The 21,517-nt window shown below is 34.3% G+C and overlaps 1 protein-coding gene across 5 annotated transcripts in view; it reads right to left on the bottom strand.

Moving 5' to 3' along the window:
- EXOC6 (exocyst complex component 6) overlaps positions 1–21,517 on the bottom strand; it is a 266,050-nt gene that overhangs the window by 116,334 nt on the left and 128,199 nt on the right. For all 5 annotated transcript variants that reach the window (XM_023509517.1, XM_023509516.1, XM_012801415.2 and 2 more), the window contains 4 exons: positions 16,259–16,463; positions 9,304–9,459; positions 6,815–6,883; positions 805–888 (listed from right to left, as the gene is read on the bottom strand). In XM_023509517.1, the coding sequence (XP_023365285.1) occupies positions 805–888; positions 6,815–6,883; positions 9,304–9,459; positions 16,259–16,463 (514 nt within the window). The remainder of the gene's footprint in view (positions 1–804; positions 889–6,814; positions 6,884–9,303; positions 9,460–16,258; positions 16,464–21,517) is intronic.

Below are 21,517 nucleotides of genomic sequence, written 5' to 3'. Positions count from 1 at the left end.
TTCATGTGCAGTTTCTCTAGATTTTCCTTTTCTTTTTTTTTTTTGAGACACAGTCTCACTTTGTTACCCTGGGTAGAGTGCCATGGAGTCACAGTTCACAAAAGTCTCAAACTTCTGGGCTCAAGTGATCCTCCTGCCTCAGCCTCCTGAGCAGCTGAGACTCAGGCACCTACCACCACTCCTGGATGGTTTTTCTATTTTTAGTAGAGATGGGATCTCACTCTTCCTCAGGCTGGTCTCGAACTCCTGAGCTCAAGCAATCTCTCTGCCTTGGCTTCCCAGAGTGTTACGATTACAGGCAGCAACCACCACACACAGCCTTTCTATGAGTTTTCGAAAATACATCTAGTCATGTAACTATCACCACAAGAAATATAGAGGACAGTTCCTCATCCTCAGTTTTTGGTCTGTTTTTTTGCCAGATCCTTAGTTAAAAATAATTTAAGATTTAAAACAAAAATCTAGACAGCATCATCAGTTGTTTTTTCTGTGGAACAATTTATCAAGGTACACTGTCCACCATATTGCCAGAAACTAATTTCCACTCCCTGGCATTTTATATATTTACTTGTTGATTTTTTTTTTTATTTAATATCTTCTCTGATTGAATAAGCTTACAAAAAAAGAGATTTATCTGTTTTGTTCACTGTTATACTCTAAGTGCCTAAACCAATGATTAGAAATGGTAGGTGTTCAATAAATATTTGTAATCGAATGAACAGTGATACATGCTCTGAAGAAATTAAAGCAGGGTAAGGGATAAAAAGTGACAACATAACCAATTCAAAATATTTACATACTTACCATACTTGACTGGGGCTGCAATACCAGTCTTGCTTGTTTCTTTCTTTGCTTTCGGTAATAATTTTCAAATGTTTCTTCATCACCCTAAAATAAAATCAGCAGAGTAATGAAATACACACACACATATACACACACGCACAGCTAAAATAAGTATGTCTTTGCCCCCAAGAGTTGTTTTAAATTTTCCTACTAGAGTATAAATGCAGCATGTCACTTCATATTGAATGACAAGAATAAGTTTTCACTGTAATTTCATTATTATTAGTTTCAGTGCTGTCTGATAGAACTTTCAATGTTGATAGAAGTTTTCTTTGTCTTCACTGTTTAATATAGTAACCACTAATCACATGGGGCTATTGAGCATTTGAAATGTACTTAACAGGACTGAGGCACTTTTTAATTTTGTTTAATTTTAATTAACTTTAATGTAAGTGGTTACATATAGCCAGTAGAGATCTATCTTTACCACTTAACTCTCTAAGCCTGTTAGAACATGGTTCACATCCACCCAGTTCATCTTCATATCCTTATTACTTAAAAAATGCTTAGCATGTAGAAGGCACTCAATAAACATTTGCTTAAAAAAATGATAGAAAAAATAAATAAATTACTATATATCCATCCCTTCTGCCTTCCTCTCGGCTTAAAAGAGAATTCATATAGAGTCAGAAGAAAATGTTGGGAGCCCAGTTCCCTACTCATCTAAGGCTCCAAAGGGAGGGCAAAAGAAAAAAACAACAAGAAAATATGTCAAAGACCCACATTTTCACTAAAAAAAATTCTGATTTTATTTTCTTTATACTTGCTTAGCTACAAAAATCATAGCTTTTCTTAGGGCTACCTAAAGCAAGCTCATAATGCAGAAAATATTTTTATTTAGGTAAAAATGGGAAAGTTCTTCTAATTTTTTTGTACTCAAATAATTAAGAGACTTTTTAAAAAACTATGGGATCCCTCACACGGTTTTAATTTGTTAACTAACGTCAGTTGATGTGTCCTGTCTCTCCTCAGAAGGGCTTGTCATCCTTTGGTATTCAGTTCCCTTGGTTGCTGTGTAGCTCAATTCTCTGATGGGCTCCAAAAAATTATGGTTTTATAGGTTATCCACCTGCTAGAGTACAGTGGTGCCATCATAGCTCATTTCAACCTCAAACTCCTGGGCTCAAACGATCCTCCTGCCTCAGCCTCTCAGCCTTCCAAGTAACTGGGACTACAAACCCTATTTTTTTTATTGTTGTTGGGTTTTTTGTTTGTTTTTGTTTTTTGTAGCGACAGCATCTTGCTCTTGCTCAGGCTTATCCTGAAATCCTGACCTCAAGCATTCTTCCCACCTTGGCCTCCCAAAATACTAGGACTACAGGCATGAGCCATCACGCCCAGCCTTAATGTTCTCTTATTATTATATTTTCTAATGTAATATGTTTTTATTTTTATTTCACTTCTGAGACTGTAAGGCTTTAGGCTAGTTTGGATTTTTTCTTCTTCTGGGTTAAATTATTATAATTAGTACTTAACTGATTCAAATAGCACATGTATATTATATATTTTGAAAACAAATAAACTCAAAAGCAAATTTTTTTTTTTTTTTTTGAGACAGGAGCCTCAAGCTATCCCCCTGGGTAGAGTGCCGTGACATCCCAGCTCACAGCAACCTCCAACTTCTGGGCTCAAACGAGTCTCCCGCCTCAGCCTCCCAAGCAGCTGGGACCACAGGTGCCTGCCACAATGCCTGGCTATTTTTTGGTTGCAGCCATCACTGTTGTTTGGCGGCCCGGGCTGGATTCGAACCCACCACCTTGGGTGTACGTGGCTGGCGCCTTAGCCACTTGAGCCACAGGTGCCGAGCCCAAAAGCAAAATTTTATTGGAAAAGAATCCTTTCTTAATAGAGTAAGTAGGGCTTCCCCCACACACACAAAAAAATATATTTTTTGTTTAAAAGTCTGAGCACAGACTCAGGGTATTTAATTTATTTTTTTTTTTAAAGTCCACACTAAAACCTAAAACCTAAATAATTAGCAAAGCCAGTCCTCATAATCAAATTAATATGTCAAATTGTATTAAATCTCTCAGGGAAAGTCTGACTTCATGTTTTACTTTTTATTTCATTTTATTTTATTTGAGACAGTGTAACTATGTCACCCTCAGTAGAGTACTGTGGTGTCACAGCTCATAGCAACCTCAAACTCTTGGGCTTAGGCAATTCTATTGCCTCAGCCTCCCAAGTAGCTGGGACTATAGGTGCCCACCACAACACCCGGCTATTTTTGATTGCAGTTGTCATTGCTTAGCAGGCCTGGGCTGGGCTAGAACCCACCAGCCTTAGTGTATATGGCCGGCGCCCTACGCACTGAGCTATGGTGCCAAGCCTTCATGTTTTATTAATACTTAAAAAAAAAGTTAACATGTTTTGAGGAGTATTATACTATGAAAACTACTGAGAAATAAATTATGGGATTGCAAAAGCAGTCAAAATTAAGATTATTTAAATTCATGATTGTTTTACACATTCACATACCTTCAAATCAAGATAATAGATAGGTTTATCATTACTTATTTTGTTTCTCATTATAGGTAATATTCTAAATTATTTATGAAGGAGTTTAACCAACAATATCATACGCCTTCACTCAACATGTAGACATACACAAAACTCCATTGTTCAGCTTCTGGAAATGTGATAATTAAATAAAACCAAGTATAAAAAATCAGGCACAATTCCATTAATTTTGTTAGCTATGATGATCATTATTTTTCTGGTTATTTAACAAATGAGAATCATATACACTGCTAAAAACTAACAGGTTTTATTCTTTATTACACATGTAATTGTACTTACACTTATGAAAATTTGGCAAAATAGCTTTAACCACTTTATTTTATTACAATATACATGAATATGAAAGAATGAGGTTAGACAATGTAACCTGAAATTTTTGGCAGCCTCAAAAAACACTCCAGTTATGTTTAAAAGATTCAGTTTCATCACCCACCCCTATCATTTGGCTGTTTTAAAGGCAATTTTCTTTAAAGTAAATTAGCCAAAATCATTGTTTACATTGAAACATATAGGACACAGATTTAGCATTTAAAATTTGTTATGTTCTCTTTGCTGTACTAACACAGGACTCCCTCTTAAAAGAAATACTTTGTTGTCAACAGTTGAGAATAAAAGGGATCTGGTCACCAAAAGAAACTGTCATTACTCCCACTTATGTCATTACTTGTTACCATGTATCTGAATTAAGAATTATTTCAGATAATATAGTACAGTATTTGTATAGTATCACAAAACAAAATAGACTATTTCTAACAAGATTTACCCTTAATAGAAATCAATGCAAGAAGAAAAAGGAAGCAACTTTTATGTGTATATAGTGCCTTGATTAATAATTTAAAGGAGAATTCTCCTTTATTTGGCATCCTGAAAAATTTCCACATCAAGACAATGCACCAATAGTAGTACTGAGTATCAGTGAAGGATATGACTTGCTTTAGGAAAGTCTCCAAGACAGCCTCCAAAGATCCTCACCTCCATACCCTTGTATAGTACCCTACCACACTGTACCAAAGTTGGTCTATGTGACCAATGGGATAACACAGAAGTTGTGGTATGTCACTTCTAAGATTGGGTTATAAAAGATATTATGGCTTCCTTCTTGGTTTCTCTCTTTGATCACTCTGGGAGAAGGCAGAAGCCATGTCATGAAGACATTTAGGCAGCCTTGTAGAGAGCCCATGTAGCAAGGAACTGAAGCCTTTTGCCAACAACCATCACAGAAACAAATCCTCCATCCCCTGTCAAGCCTTCAGATGACTCCAGGCCTCACTGATACCTTGACTAGGACCTCATGAGGGACCTTTAGCCAGAAATAATGAGCTAAGCCACTTCCAGGCTCCTAAGACTGTGATGCAGTGATAGATAACATAGCTTTCCTGGCAACAGACCCTGAAATCAGTGATAAACTGAAGAAATACTCAGGAAGGAGACTATTTAAGAAGTGAAAAAAGCAGAGCGGAAACAAGAATAAGCCAATCAATGTGCCAACCCCAGGCAAAAAGAAAAGTCTCTAAGAAAGTAGGTTTTTGCCTGATTCCATTGTGCAACTTCAGGGTACATTATATGAGTACCTCAGAGTTGACCCAAGTTAGGAGAGGAACCTAAGCTTTCGCATACCCACACACCACAACTAACTTCAACTCTGGTAATATAGTGTGGGGTTGGATAAGATGGTAATAAACTATCAGGCACTTTTAGTTTTTATTAAAACACACCAAGGGGATCTGAGCTGAGCACCAAACATAAGAGAAAAACTATTATGAAGACAGGATGGGGTTCCCAGACATATCATTTTTTAGAAAAAAAGCTAAGGATCTATAAATTATTTCCTTAAAATTTCTAGCCCAGAACCTCTTAGAAAGCCTTCATTTATGCTTAAAATGTCTAGGGCAGTAATTCTCACACTATATTAGGTATTCATCAAATATACTCAGAAATCATTCATTCAGTGTTCAGTATTCTGAGAAAAGACAAATGGTTCCTAGGCTCAAAGTTTAGGATGTGGCCAGCTAAGAAAATTCACACAAGCATTTAGGATTTCTCCAGGCCTGAAAATTGATAAGTTATGATAAGCCAAATTGTGGACATAGTTTTTCACCATTTTCCAAAGATAATTCTACTTATTTTCCCTTTATGAACCACTTATATTTGATTGAGCAGTAACAATGGTACCTTTTGGTCACACAGTTCTATTGGCTAAAATGAAATTACAGTCAATAGATCTATTCTTTGAAATCATACATATTAATATAACCCTTTTATACTAATCCTTCTAACATTTACTGAGTGCTGTTTTACACTTGGTACCAGACCAAGTACTTTGTTATTTATATTGACTCTAATACCCAATAAAGCCTTAGAAATTGTTAACCACATTTTGCAAATGAGAAACTCAACAGAATGAAAGTATGGGAAAAACCCTTGATATCAGTGTCAGGAAAGATTTTATGAAGAAGACTACATTGACAATCACAACAATGACAAAAATAAATAAGGGGACTTAATTAAGCTAAAAAGCTTTTGCACAGCTAAAGACACACAATTAAAGCAAACAGGCAACCTTCAGAATAGGAAAAGATATTTGCATGTTGTATCAAAGGGTTGATAACCAGAATCTATAGAGAACCCAAATTAATCAACAAAAAAAGACCAAATAATCCCACTGAACCTTCTCCAAAGAAGACAAATGGCCAACAAATACTTGAAAAAATGATCACCATTCCTAATTTTCAGAAAAATGCAAATCAAAACCACCTTTAGATATCACCTAACCCCAGTGAGAATAACCTACATCACAAAGTCCATTTATATGAAATGACCAGAAGAGGCAAATCTATAGAAACAGAAAGTAAATTTTGTGGTTACCAGGAACTAGGGGAAGAGAATAGGGAGTGACTGCTAATGGGTTAAGTCTTTTTTTTTTTTGGCAGGGAGTGGGGGTGGTGGTGGTTAGGGAATAGTTCTGGAATTAGTGGTAATGGTTGCACATGCTTATAAATATACTAAAACACTGAATTGTGTACTTCAAAAGTATATGGTTTTTGATATGTAAACTGTATCTCAATAAAAGCAGTAGTTTTTAAAAAGGATAATTGACTACTGAATAAAAAATAAGAACAATGTAGGGTGGAATAAACATACAGAGAAGTAATATAAGTGACTGTGATGCAATCAACAGCATAAAGACAAGAAGAGATAAATGGAATTATTCTACTACAATATTAACCTATATTATACTTAATATACATAAGGCACATCACTTAAAATTAGACTATAATAAGTAGAAAAAAGGTCAGTGCCTTACACAAAGTGGATATTTCACAAATGTTTACTATATGAAGATTTACAGCTATCTGGGCTCATTATAATCAACCCTAAGGCCTAAACACATACATGATTTTGAATAATACAACTATATAAATATATATACATAATTATAAAACATGCTTACCAAAACTGAATAAATATGCAAACATCGGTAAACAGGGGAAAAATCAACAAGATCCTGAACAGTTAAGACCTGAAAAATAAAATCATTTTTTAAAAAATCATAGGTCAAACTATTAGTCCACTATCAGATAATGTAAAGACAGACAAGGACATTATGGGCTTCATTTTGTTATATTTATTCAATTCTCTAATAGAAAGCATATAATATAAATACAAAAGCTTTTTAAAATTTGTTTTGCCACTTACTTGGTAGTTTATAGTATGTTTATTATCATTGCTAACTGTTTTAGATTGTAAGGTAACAGAGAATAAAGACTGTACATCTTTAATATGCTACCTTATAAGAAAATTCCTATGGAGTTTTTGCTGTATTTCATGTTTGCTGTAGGTAAAAATGATACATGGATTTATGGTTTAGCTATACAGACAAAGTTCTTTCTCTCAGGTAGCTAAGTTATATGACTGCATTAAATTGTGGACATCATTACTATTATATTATGGACCACTAAGAAAGAAAAGGACACAATCACTCAAAACTGTGACACCATCTATTTTAAGATGTATCCTAAATTCTGAAATGTTATAATGTAAAAAATGTATCCTATAATTGATAAAATATAGTAGTACTATGAAGTTTGTCAAACCTGAGACATATATAAGCCCCTTTTAAAGGAACACATTTCTATTCTCATGAATCCCCAAAATGAACTTAAAATATTTATATTACTCATTAGGTGAAATGATAGACATATATACAGTGTAATAGTAAAGCAGATCTGAGAAAATAGGAAAACAACCAAGTTACTCTAAGAATAAGACAGTATGCCTTTGGGGATAAGGCATGATGGTAGTGCTCCTAGCAGTTAAAGATACACAAAATAAACTGGGGAAAATTGAGGTAAGAAGACTAGATGGTCTATTTTCACCCTTCTGAACTTCAAAGGGGAAGAGAAAATAGGGATCCTATGAATATTAAGAAAAAAACAAAAAATTAGATTTTAAAGACATATATTTCATTTCAAGGGAATACTCAGGACACATCAACCCCACCTAATGCAGCAAGAAATTTTTTTAACTGCTTAAGGCTCTTCGTTTGTCTGTATTCAGTACAGTAGTAGACATCTGATGTATATACATATGTATAGACCATATATACAGTACATACATGCACATATACGTATAGTCTCATCCTTCAACATACAGCAAAAATGTACATAGTGCACACTTAACTGTAGCCCCATCCAAACAGGTGGCCATGAGCACACATTCATATGGTTCAATTAGAAGTTCTTACTATGCCCTAATTAGGTTCTTACAAAAAAGAATTTAAAATTTCACTGACAAAGCAAAACTTATAAACAAATAATTGAGAATAACTAGGCACTCTATGATAGTAACTAAACTCAAAATGAATTCAAAAAGAAGATAAAAGGTAGGTTCAATGGAAGACTTTATGGAGAGAATTTTAAAAACAGTAAGAGAATGAATTTGGATATACACAAAGAAAAATATATAAGGATAATTTCAAGGTTTCTAGATTAGAATTTTTTAAAATAATAAACTTTAATTATATTGCAATTACTCTGTAATATCTCAGAACCAATGAAAAAATGTGGACTATCCAAAATTAGGTCAGATGGCAAGATTAATACATTATGAAATAATTTTGCCATAGATAATTCAAATATCACTATAAAAAATTATTATAGATAATTCAAATGACCACTACAAAAAAACTATTAGACAAACTTTTACTGCCAATTAGGGCAGAACACATAGGATGGTTTACAAATATAATCTACCATATATTCTGCTTATCCGTCAATTATGCAGTCTAATATTTCAGATGACTCCATTGCCCTAACAGCTCATTACATTTTGGATGACATTGTCAACCTGAAATAGAACTATATAAAGACAAATCTCCAAGCAAAAGGACTTACTGACAATAAACAAATATGATTATAATTCAGGACATATACACAGATGGGGGTAACCTCTGGCATGTCCAGGGAACAAAGGAAGGTTAGGATTTTACTGGAGAGACAGGAAGTTTTGGAAATTGTTTTGAAAGTTCATTCCTGAGTGCCAGCAGTTGCTAGGTAGGACTTTTAATCATGGGAGTTATAGTTAGGTCCCTGCAGTTACGGTTTAGCTTTATGAGACAGTTATGAAAGACAAGTGTTTATGTAAATAAGTGACCAGCTGTTCTTGTCTGCTAGTTGTCTTTCTGTGACTCAGGTAGTAAGCTGCAGTTTAGAAACTTTCCTTGTGAAAGATCCTGTTATTAGGCAAATCATGCATGAGAGCCATACCTTCATGGCTTTCTAGTGCTTTATTTTGTCAGGGTTTAACCCAGATGACTTCATCTGTTTCTGACAACTTTGACAACATAAATTCAATTTGCACATAGGAAGACTCAGAGTCACATAGATGTGCATTACAATACAAAAGAAAATTATCTAACAATAGATAAAGAAACCCCATCACCTCCTCTTCATTCTCATCTTCTTCCTCAAGTGCCTGTTTCAATACAATGTCATTCCTTCCTTCTGGAATTCTATCATGATTTATACACCTATTCTTCCCAAATTTCACATTATTTTGCTTCTGCAGGGAAATACTGAAGATTTTCTGATGCTGTGCCTATTTTGGAGAGAGAAAAATTCAGATTATTTCAAAATTCATTATTATCAAAATTAGTTCAAAAAATTTGTTCATTATTGCAGTACACTGAGCTCTAAAAAGACAGTGCCGGGGCAAGTGAGATCTGGACGGGCACTGAGCGACTCTGTACCTCACTGAGGAAAAATAACTAAACATGGGTAAAGGAGATCCTAAGAAGCTGAGAGGCAAAATGTCATCATATGCATTCTTTGTGCAAACTTTTTGGGAGGACAAGGAGCACCCAGATGCATCAGTCAACCCCTCAGAGATGTAGAAGACCATGTCTGCTAAAAAGAAAGGAAATTTTGAAGATAAGGCAAAGGCAGACAAGGCCCGTTATGAAAGAGAAATTAAAACCTATATCCCTCCTAAAGGGAAAACAAAAAAGAAATTCAAAGATCCCAATGTACCCAAGATTTGGCCTTTTTCTTGTCTTGTTCTGAGTACCACCAAAAAATCAAAGAAGAACATCCCGGCCTACCCTTTGGTGATGCTGCAAAGAAGCTGAGAGAGACTGTATAATAATAATGCTGTGGATGACAAGCAGCCTTATTTTAAAAAGGCTGCAAAGCTGCTGAAGAAAAAATATGAAAAGGATATTGCTGCATACCGAGCTAAAGGAAAGCCTAATGCAGCAAAAAAGGAAGTCATCAAGGCAGAAAAAAGCAAGAAAAAGAAGGAAGAGCAGGAAGAGGAGAAAGATGAAGAAGATAAAGATGATGAGGAGGAGGAGGAAGCTGGTTCTAGTGCAGTTTTTTTCTTATCTGTAAAGCATTTAACCTCCTGTACACAATTCACTCCTTTTAAAGAAAAAAACTGAAATGTAAGCTGTGTAAAATTTGTTTTTAAACTGTACAGTATCTTTTTTGTATAGTTAACACACTACTGAATGTGTCTTTAGATAGCTCTGTCCTGGTGGTATTTTCAATAGCCACTAACCTTGCCTGGTACAGTATGAGGGTTGTAAATGGCATGGAAATTTAAAGCAGGTTCTTATTGGTGTATAGCACACATTAGTTATATATGGGGATGGTAGTTTTGTAATCTTCAATTGTCTCTGATGCAGCTTATACAAAATGTTGTTCTGTTAACTGAAATACCACTCTGTAATTGCAAAAAAAAAAAAAATGCAGCAGTTTTGACATTCTGAATGCTTTAAATAAAAATTTTTTATTAAAAAAAAGTGTTCATAATATTTTATCTTTTTAATGTCTGTAGGTATATAATCTGTGGAATGTGCCCTAACTTCTCTAACTTCTTAAAATGCTTACTCAGATCACTGATTTCAGCCTTTCTTTCCTAACTTATAAATTTAAAGGTGTAAATTTCCCTTTAAACAGGATTTTTGCTACATTCCACAAATTATGACATGTATTTTCTTATAGGTCAATTCATAATACATTCTGGTTTCAAATATAGTCTCTTTTGACCCACGGAAATTTTAGAAAATTTTTTCTTTTTCTTTTCTTTTTGACAACAGTCTTACTCTGTCACCCTGGGTAGAATCCTGTGGCATCATCATAGCTAACAGCAACCTCAGACTCCTAGGCTTGAGCAATCCTCTTTTCTCAGCCTCCTGAATACCTGAGACTACTATTTAGGACTACTATGCCTAAATAGTTCTTCTATTTTAAGTAGAGATGGGGTCTCATTCCTGTTCTGCCTGGTCTTAAGATAAACTCAGGCAATCACCTGCCTCAGCCTCCTTGAGTGCCAGGATTACAGGCGTGAGCCACTGCGCAGTCAAAATTTTATTTCTTAATTTTTAAGCACAGAGGGATTTTCAAGTTATCTATTTGTTGCTGACTTCTGAGATAATTCCAATGTAGTCAGAGAATATACTCTGTATTATTTCTATCCTTTTAAATTTATTGACATTTACTTTATGGACCAAAATATGATCAATTTTGGTATGTGCTCTTGAAAAGTATATATTCTGAAATCGTGAGATGTAGTGTTGCATACATGTCAAGTAAGTCATGGTTATTTATCATGTTTTTCAAAAGGTCTACTTCCTTACTAATATTTTTGTCTGTTGGCTCTCTTAGTTAAGGAGTATATTATAATCTCCTATTATGACATTTATCCATTGCCATCCTATATATGTATTTCTCCTTTTAATTCTAACAATTTTCACTTTATATATCTTGAGACTATGCTACTAAATGGAAACATACTTAGAATTATTTTCCTAATGAATTGGACCTTTTATCAGTACAAAATGTTGCTCTTTCTTACTCTAATAATGCATTTTACCTTAAAGCCTCTTCCATATTAATACACATATATCAGCCTTCTTTTGTTAATGTTTGCATGGTATATATTTTTCTATCCTTTCGTTTTCAAACTTGGGAGAGATGTATCTCCTGGAAGCAGCACAACTTAACAGAGCTTTTAAATCCTTATCAACTCCCTTCCTAACATGCATGATATTGTTGTTTTGTTGTAATTTTCTCTATATGTAAATACCACAGATGTTTTTCTTTTACGCATTCAATAATCTGTAATTTTACCCTAAATGTGTGCCCTTTCCATTGACTTCATACATTTTTGAGCTTCTGTGATAATTTTTTTATGTCTAAAAACCACTAACATTTCTTTTAGTGTAGATCGATTGGAGATAAACTTTCCAGGTTTTTGTTTACCTGAAAAATATCATTTCACTTCTACTTCTAAAAGATAATTTTGTTGAGTACAGAATTATAGGTCAGCAGATATTGTTTATCAGTACTTCAAATATATCATTTTGCTGTCTTTGGCTTCCACTGGTTCTGTTGAGAAGCCAGTTATTGGTATTATTATTGCTCTTTTGAAGGAATTGTATTTTTTCCTCTGGTTGCTTTTAAGATTTTTCTTCGTATCTTTAATATTCAGCATTATACCAGTATATGCCTAAGCATGGGTTTTTATATTTATCCTGCTTAGAATTCACAGCCCTTTTAAATCATGAGTTTAGGATGTATCCACACTGTTTCTGCCCTATTCTCTTTTCTCTTTCCTAGAATAATAACTGCATATGTGTTAGAGTGATATTTACATCTTATCTCACGTTTTAAAGGTTTTTCTGTACTTTCCATCCTTTCATCTGCCTAAGCTTTATTTGGATATTTTCTTCTGACCTATCTTCTGCTTGATTAATTTTCTCTTAAGCTGTGTCTAATCCATTCTGCCACCTATACAGTGTTAATTTAGTAATGTATTTTTAGTTCTAGAATTTCCAGATGATCTGGTTCACAGTTTCCAATGACATGCCAAATTTCTCAATTTTGTCTTATAATTCCTTGAATATGTTAATTTTAAAATTCATGTCTAATAGTTCCATTACTTGGTCTTTTTTTTCTCCTCATCCTAGAGTTCACTAGAGTATACCCAAGAGTATACTCCTCTTTCCTTGAATGATTCAGGTCAAATACTGATTAAATAATTTCAATGATCTGTGGTTTAGAGCACTGTCAGAAGTTCTGAAAAAACTATTAATCCTTCTGTAAAGGGAAAACCAGATGCGTAAATTTTAAAACATCAGGAAATTAAAAAGATACAATATATGCATGAATATAAATATGGTGCCTTGACTCCAGTTAGTTATGCGCAGAGGGAAAACATGTTTAGTTTTCTGAAGGCTTGAAAGTATGCAGAACCAACTTTTGGAGTTGGCATATTGTACGTTGACAAGTGGAACTGTTTTACTATTTGACCATGCTCCTAACTTCCTGAAATGAGGTTAATACCTCACAGAAGAAATTATGACATCAAGTTGCAAGCTCATTTTATTTCACACTGAAAATGCCTATAGTTGGTGAAGACTAAGAATGCAAAAGCTGTTACCCCACAACTGATCACTGACAAAAACAACGTTTATACAGATAAAGAAGTTGAAAACCCCTATACTCCCTTTTAGGCATTGTAGTGATACTTCACTATCAGAAATTCATTACCAGAGAGAAAAGAAAAATTGGCTTCATTCTGGGATTCTAATTTCCTTATGCTGTGTATCAATGGGACACTCCCTCTGTTTCCAAGGTACTTTGCTTCGTCAGCAGGTAGAAAGGACACCAGTGCCTCTTTTAGGTGAATTCTCTCTAAGGCACACATGATGCTAATCAGACCTTCTCTAGTCTCAGGTAACAAGAACATGTAAATCATAGAAATCTGGCTCTCCTCTCACCTAGACCTTGGTCCTGGCTGCCTTCTAGAGACTTGTATTTAAGAAAATTACTATCCTTCCTGCCCTCCTGTGTTGCCACCATCAACCTATTCACTGAAGAAGAAAAACAAAAGCAGAAACCCTTTTTTTCCTCTGTGCCCAAACTAACTTTTCAACGATTTTCTGTTCCAAGAGTATAAAATAATTTATGTAGAATATTGCTTCCAAATTGTGTGAAGTATAAAACTAACATTCCACAAAGCAAAAATAGATGTTACCTTAAAAAAAGTTCTATGCTCTAACGAGTTACATAGATATTAAATATTATATCCCCCTTCTAGGAGATTTACAATTTATAAGAAATCTGTTTAATTTTATTTAACCCAGGTTTCAAAAACATATTTGACCATTTAGTACCTTTGTCTCCCTTAAAGAACAATATTAAAATGTATGCCAAAGAATATCAAACACAAAATATTAATGCAGAATATTTAGAATTTTAGATTTTTTTACTGCTATTTAAATATTAGACTACTCACAGTGAATTCACCTCTCATATTAGAATAAAACTCTCCCTAGAGAATCTAAAATTCAGTTCTAAATTCATCTTTAAAAATAACTTTTTTATACCACTGAAGTCAGGTACAATGCTAAATGCCAGGAAAGTAAAAATGAATGGACAAAAACCCACTTAAAAAACGCACAATCTAGTTAAGAACATTAAAAAAAACAATCACAGGCTGGGCGCAGTGGCTCAAGCCTGTAATCCTAGCACTCTGGGAACCGGAGGCAGGTGGATAGCCTGAGCTCACAGGTTCAAGATCAGCCTGAGCACTATTAAGACCCCATCAATAAAACATAGCTGGGCATCGTGGCGGGTGTCTGTAGTCTCAGCTACTTGGGAGGCTGAGATAAGAGAGTTGCTTGAGCCCAGGGAGTTTGAGGTTGCTGGGTGCTATGACATCATGGCACTCTATTGAGGGCGACCAAGTTAAACTCTGTCTCAAAAAAATAAAAAAATAAAAAAATAAAAAAGGCAATCACAACATAATGTAAAAAATACAGTAATATATGCACTGAGAAACAAGCAACCATCTCCTACTGGTAGCAGTGGGATGGGGAATAGCAGATTTCCCAGACAAGGGTACATGCTTAAGCCAGCTCTTAAGGGGGAAAGCAGGAACTCATCACACTTAAGAAATCTAGAAGAACAGAAGACATTCCAGTTAGCGAAAACAGCTCATATGTTCAAAAATCTCTAGAAGGGTGGCTCCTGAGGCTCAAGGAGTAGGGTGCCAGGCCCATATACCAGAAGTGGTGAGTTCAAACGCAGCCCTGGCCAAAAACTGAAAAAAAAAAAAAAAAAAAATCTGTGAGAAATATAATACTACTATCGCACAGGAAGAAGATGGAGTATTGAGAGATAAGGCTGAAGAAAATGCCATGAAGGCTATGTTGACCAGTTTGATGAAAGCATTTCAAATTGTAATGTACACAGCTATGATTTAATTTAAAAAAAGAGAGAGATGAGGCTGAGAAACTTAGATTTAGGTAAAGGGTAACTGGGAATCACTGAAGAGGAAATAATGTGATTTTATCTGCATTTTAGAAAAATAACCAAAAGGAGAAAAGACTAGAGATAAGACAAACAACTGATTTGAATCTACAGATATTTATAACTAGAATTATAGTTACTAAGTAGGACTTAGCAACAAATTAAAGGTATAAATATTCCTCAAAAGTCTACACCCCAGTTTCTGGCTTGTGAAAACAGGAGATACTACTTCCTAATACAGGAAATATAAGAAACACATATTTAGGGAAAAGATAATGAGTTTGGTTTTAGAAATGCTAGATTTTGTAGTAACTATAAGATATTCACAGGATAAAAAGAACCTCTATGTGGGGGTATATTAACTTTTCAACTGCTAAATATTTTCCCCATTATTTGTCTTTTATTGTTGAACTATAGGCGTTTTTAATTCAAAGTTAATACTTTTAAATTGTTTTAAAAAGAGAACAGGGCAGCGCCTGTGCCTCAGTGGTGGGTTCAAACCCAACCCTAGCCAAACTGCAACAAAAAATAGCCGGGCATTGTGGTAGGCACCTGTAGTCCCAGCTACTCAGGAGGCCGAGGCTGATGTTTAAAGCCCAAGAGTTGGAGGTTGCTGTGAGTTATAACACCATGACACTCTACTGAGTGAGACTCTGTCTCAAAAAAATAAATAGAGAACAATTTAGAACCTTAGCATATAAGGGCTCTCACTTGCCTCCATGGCTGCCACTATTTAGCTAATTTTCTTCCAAATTTGGCTGATAATAAAAGATAATGTAACAATATATGTGGAGAAGACAATTGAGAATTCAGCTGGTAACTAATGAATTAAAATTATATTGACTTTACTTAAATAAGGAAAACTATAAACTCAGAGAAAATACTGACAAAATCCATTCAAAGCAAAAACAGGAAAAATAAGAAAAATATAAAACTAAACAAAAATAAGCATTTTATATAAATTAAAGAAGTAAACCTTAGATATATTCTACGTCACATATTATTAAATAATACTTGACATACTCTATATTATATATTATTAAATAATATTAAAATAAAATTCTCTTTATAAATCTCACCTGTTTCATTGCTGTTTCACCTATTTTGTCAGAATGTTTTCGAATACTTTCCAAAAAGTCTTTGAGATCAGACATGGAGATTTCTTTAATATCTTCACGGAGTTTAGGAAGATTTTCTATCATTAGCTGACAAAACCGGTATTGACTAACTCTGGGAAAGTACACATTCTCTAATTGCTCCATAGTTTTTAAAGCAGAATAATACCTGCAAGAAGTCAAAAAGTAAACTCTGTAAAAAGTTCTTCTCACATTATCTTTACAAGTCCAAAAAAAGGACATAGTTATAGTTAAAATAAATAAATAAATTTATTTTTATTTACTGAGCACAAACTATGAACCACATGAATAAGTTGCAGGCTGAAAATTCATGGCATATAGTAATATAAAATTTCTTTATTTCATCTAAATCTATAACATTAAGAACATTATCATAGTTATCACAATACCTTAAGTGAATATAGTTTCACATTTGTAAATTATAAAATTCAGTTATTTGATGTATGATTTCAAACTATCTCTTTCATGACAATATCCATCTATATACTCCATTACATAACACAGACTCAACTGTAATTAAAGTAAAAATTTATTCAACCTTTTGGGAATATTTTATAAAACTAAGGCAATTAGAAATATACTAAAGTGTCACAAAAACTAGGTGAAAATCCATTGGTGGAGTGATTTTTGAATTCAACAAATATGTACTAAATACCTAATGTTTATAAGGTACACACGCTGGGTATGCAGCAATTAGTAAAGTGTAGCCTTTGCCCTAGAGAAACTGACACATACTTTCATATATTGCATATAATTTAATTTTCTTTAGACTTCTAGGAGGTATATTTCTATGGCATATATTACATATGGATGAGAAAATTATAACATAGAGAAAGAGTATATAATTTGGCAAAGATACCATAATTAACTGGTAACAGGACTGAGACTTTTCAAACTATCAGTTTCTGACAATATTAATTATCACCAAAATCCCCTTGAAAGTTAGAGGAGTTTTAAAAATTAATCAAGTAGTATTCTATACCGTTCTATTGAATTGGATGATATTAAAAATGTGAAAAAGGGGGGGCATCTGTGGCTCAGTGGGTAGGGCACCGGCCCCATAAACTGAGGGTGGCAAATTCCAACCCAGCCCCGGCCAGCTAAAACAGCAGTGCCAACTACAACAAAAGTAGCCAGGTGTTGTGGCAGCCTGTAGTCCTGGCTACTCAGGAGGCTAAGGCAAGAGAATCGCTTAAGCCCAAGAGTTGGAGGTTGCTGTGAGCTGTGATGCCATAGCACTCTACCGAGGGCTGCACAGTCAAACTCTGTCTCAAAAAAAAGAAAAAAAAAAGAGAGAGAAAAGGCACTATCTAATAAATAAAAAAGCAACACAAAAGTTGAAAAGATAGTATGTTCAAATGCTATTTAAAAATACTGTACTTACTAGTTTTCTAGCACAAATTCTCCAAGACAATATATTTTGCAAATTGTCACAAAATACTACTAATAATCATAGACCATCCAAGTTATCTTGGTTATTTTAAAATCATAAGAATTTTTATAATATAAATAAAATAGCATTTGATCAGAAATTAAGATATTTAGATGATGATGTGGGTGACAGAGATGTCATTACAATGATTTTGATAAAGCCTAAGATATTAAAGATTTAGATAAAGTAAAATAATGAACTATATCTTTTCATTTTAGATGTAACATTTTAGATGGAATAAATCAGTTAATAGCCAAACTGTGCTATTATATCCTGGACTATTTCCTGATTCATTTGGAACTAGGTATATCCTCAAAGTAGTCTCTCTACTACAGGTATATTTTCTGAAAATTGATAGTAATGTCAATAATGTATTTGAAATCATAAGTGATATATTCTAAGTGAAAACTACTTTTTGTGACATACTACAGACATAGTCAACTGACTTAACAGCTCAGCTCTGCCACCGTTCATGCTGCTCATCCCTACTTCCCATCCTGATGCTCCGGTGAGACATCATGAGAGGCATGAGACATCACAAGACCTACCCATAAACGCACAGCCCAGAATGTGTGGAGTTACTGAGTGTGTGTTGAATGCTTAACCAATAAGAAAAGAAAACAAGAAGATAAATTCTCCTTTCCTCTTACTGTAGGTCCTCACCTACAATAAAATATACAACCTCCCAAAAGGTATTTAACATTGACCAATATCAAGCAATAGCTAACTCAACAACTCACCTCATGTCTGCTCTCCCAAATTCCCTGTCCCATTTCTCTTTCCCTCAAACTGCAGTTGAGAAAGCTCCCCTGGGATTTTATTCTCTAAAAAAGTGGTAAAATGTAAGTTCATACCTCAGGCCCTACTTTCTGGAAAATCCAGGCTAAGATATACAGAATATTTATAATATTTGGCAGAAAGAAGAAGTTAAGAGACCAAACCTTGGACCCTTTCTAAAATTAGCCACAAATCTCCTAAGTTCTACTTGTTTCTAAATGCAAGCAAAAATCTACATTATAATAAATTACCATTTCTCTTTAGGTACATACAATGCCATTTAAAAAAATTGCAACCGTTATCCATAACTACTGGAAAAATACAAATGCCGTAACAGTTAAATAAAAAGCACCTATGATGTGATACTAACATCACATTGCCACATTGCCATCCAGTCATGTATCTCCATTTCCAGTTCTGTTGTGTTCTATTTAACAGTATATAACAGAATTGAACTTATAAAGAAAATCTTTTAAAAACAAATTATTACCCTATTTGTAAGTCTGATATCTTAATGTAATAATGTCCTTATTTGGAATTTTAAGTTTCTGATTTTTTATTTGTAATAAATAATGTTAAGTATTCTTCTATATTAAACCTCTGACAAAATGTCTATTTTTATAAACATGAGACACTTCAAAAAATGTGTATATCATCACTTAATGGAGAAATGTGAAGATCCTAATGGTTCCCTGGCTCACAAGGTACAAATTACACCACTGTTCTTATCTCATTTGCCTTTACTTGAGTAAGGCAAGTACTTACACTTCACCAGAGTTTATCTTATCATAGAATTGGTTCTTTCAGTTTCTACCAGTCTTTTTAAATATAATGTCCTGCATACAAAAAGATTACAAGATACATGAATAAGCAAAAAAGTTTGGCTCATAATTAAATTTTAAAAAGGCAATGAAAGCAAACATATAGGTGGCATAGATCTTAAAATTAACAGGTAAGAAATTTAAGGTAAGGCTGGGAACATAATGCTCATGCCTTTGGGAGGCAATTCCAGCACTGTGGGAGGCCAGGATTTCCAGACCAGCCTAGACAACATAATCTCTACAAAAAATTTAAAAAACAAGCTGGGTATGGTGGCGCACACCTGTAGTCCTAGCCACTTGGGAGACTGAGGTGAGAGGACTGTGTGAACCAACAATTGGAGGTTAAAGTAAGCTATGATTATGCCACTAAACTCCAGCCTGAGCAACAAAGACTCTGTTAAAAAAAAAAAAAATTAAAGATAATTATTATAAATGTTATAGAATCTAGTAGAAAAGGTAATCAAAATACATGAAAAGATGGGATTTTTAGCAGAGCAACAAACAACAAAGAAGCAAATAGAAATGCTTAAAATAAAAAGTAAAATATCAGAAATAAAGAATTCATTCAAAGAGTTTAACAGGAGACTGAACACAGAAGAAAAAAATAATATATAAATGTGAAGATGAACAGAAATTAAGCAAACTCAAACATAGCCACAAAGCATGGAAAAAGGAGAAGTAGTGTCATATATCAGTTAAACCATGCTCACTTAAATTTGAACATATGAAAAAAAAATTTAAACATAGGTCCAAAAATAATTCAAATTGAAACACAAAGAAATATAAGTTCCGGGTGGCACCTGTGGCTCAGTAAGTAGGGTGCCAGCTCCATATACCGAGGGTGATGGGTTCAAACTTGGCCCTAGCCAAAATGCAACCAAAAAATAAATAAATAAAAATAAACTTTAAAAAAAAAAAGAAATGTAAATTCCTAAAATTTATGAAACAACATTAGGTAATCTCATATACATGTATAACTGGAGTTGGAGCAAAAGAAATATCAGAAGAAATGACAGAAAAAAATAATAAAAAATTAATGAAAAGACTTAAACCCTCAGATCCAATAAGCTAAATAAACTTAAGCAATATGACTACAATGGAAACCACACCTAAGCATATCAGAGTTAAACTTATAAAATAAAAGATAAAGAGAAAATTCTTAAAAACAACCAGAGTAAAAAAAAGATAATCACAAACCTTTTAACACTGATAAGAATGACAAAAGAACTTCTCAACAGAAACAATGGAATACAGAACACAATAAAACATAATATTTAAAGTGCTGAAGGAATAGAACCCTTGACAAACTATTAATATTATACAATTTCATAAACAACAAAACTATATCTCAAAATGGAAATAAACAAATTTTCAGATAGACAACAGCAGGCAAATTTAACTATAGAAGATAGGAGCTATAATGACAAAGGCAATAATACCAGATAGAAGCTTTGGGGGAGGCAAATTAGTATAAATTAGTAAGTATAAAATAATCTGCTTAATTGTCATTTGTGTGTGTGTACACATATGTATAGTTTAATACTATATGTTACAAAAGATATATGAAACAAGAGTCCAACAAGTAGGATGAGGGCGAATACAATTGTACTACCATATGTTTCCTTTTTCTTTTTTTAGAGACAGAGTCTCACTTTGTCGCCCTTGGTGGAGTACCATGGCATCATAGTTCACAGCAGCCTCCAACTCCTGGGCTTAGGCGATTCTCTTGCCTCAGCCTCCTGAGTAGCTGAGACTACAGGCACCCACCACAATGCCCAGCTATTTTTTTGTTGCAGTTTGGCCAGGGCCAGGTTCAAACCCTCCACCCTCAGTATATGGGGCCGGCACCCTACTCACTGAGCCACAGGCACCGCCCAATAGGTTTCTTATTTATAAAACAGTATCACTGAAAGGCAGACTGTAGGCTCGGCACCTGTGGCTCAAGCAGCTAAGGCGCCAGCCACATACACCTAAGGTGGCAGGTTCGAATCCAGCCCAGACCCGCCAAACAACAATGATGGCTGCAACCAAAAAAATAGCTGGGTGTTGTGGGGGGGCGCCTGTGGTCCCAGCTACTTGGGAGGCGGAGGCAGGAGACGCGCTTGAGCCCAGGAGTTGGAAGTTGCTGTGAGCTGTGAAGCCACGGCACTCTACCCAGGGGGATAGCTTGAG

Source organism: Otolemur garnettii, unplaced genomic scaffold (genome assembly GCF_000181295.1).
Source record: "Otolemur garnettii isolate 467f Iridium unplaced genomic scaffold, OtoGar3 scaffold00008, whole genome shotgun sequence".
Lineage (NCBI taxonomy): Eukaryota > Metazoa > Chordata > Mammalia > Primates > Galagidae > Otolemur > Otolemur garnettii.
This window is presented reverse-complemented; position numbering and strand designations above follow the sequence as displayed.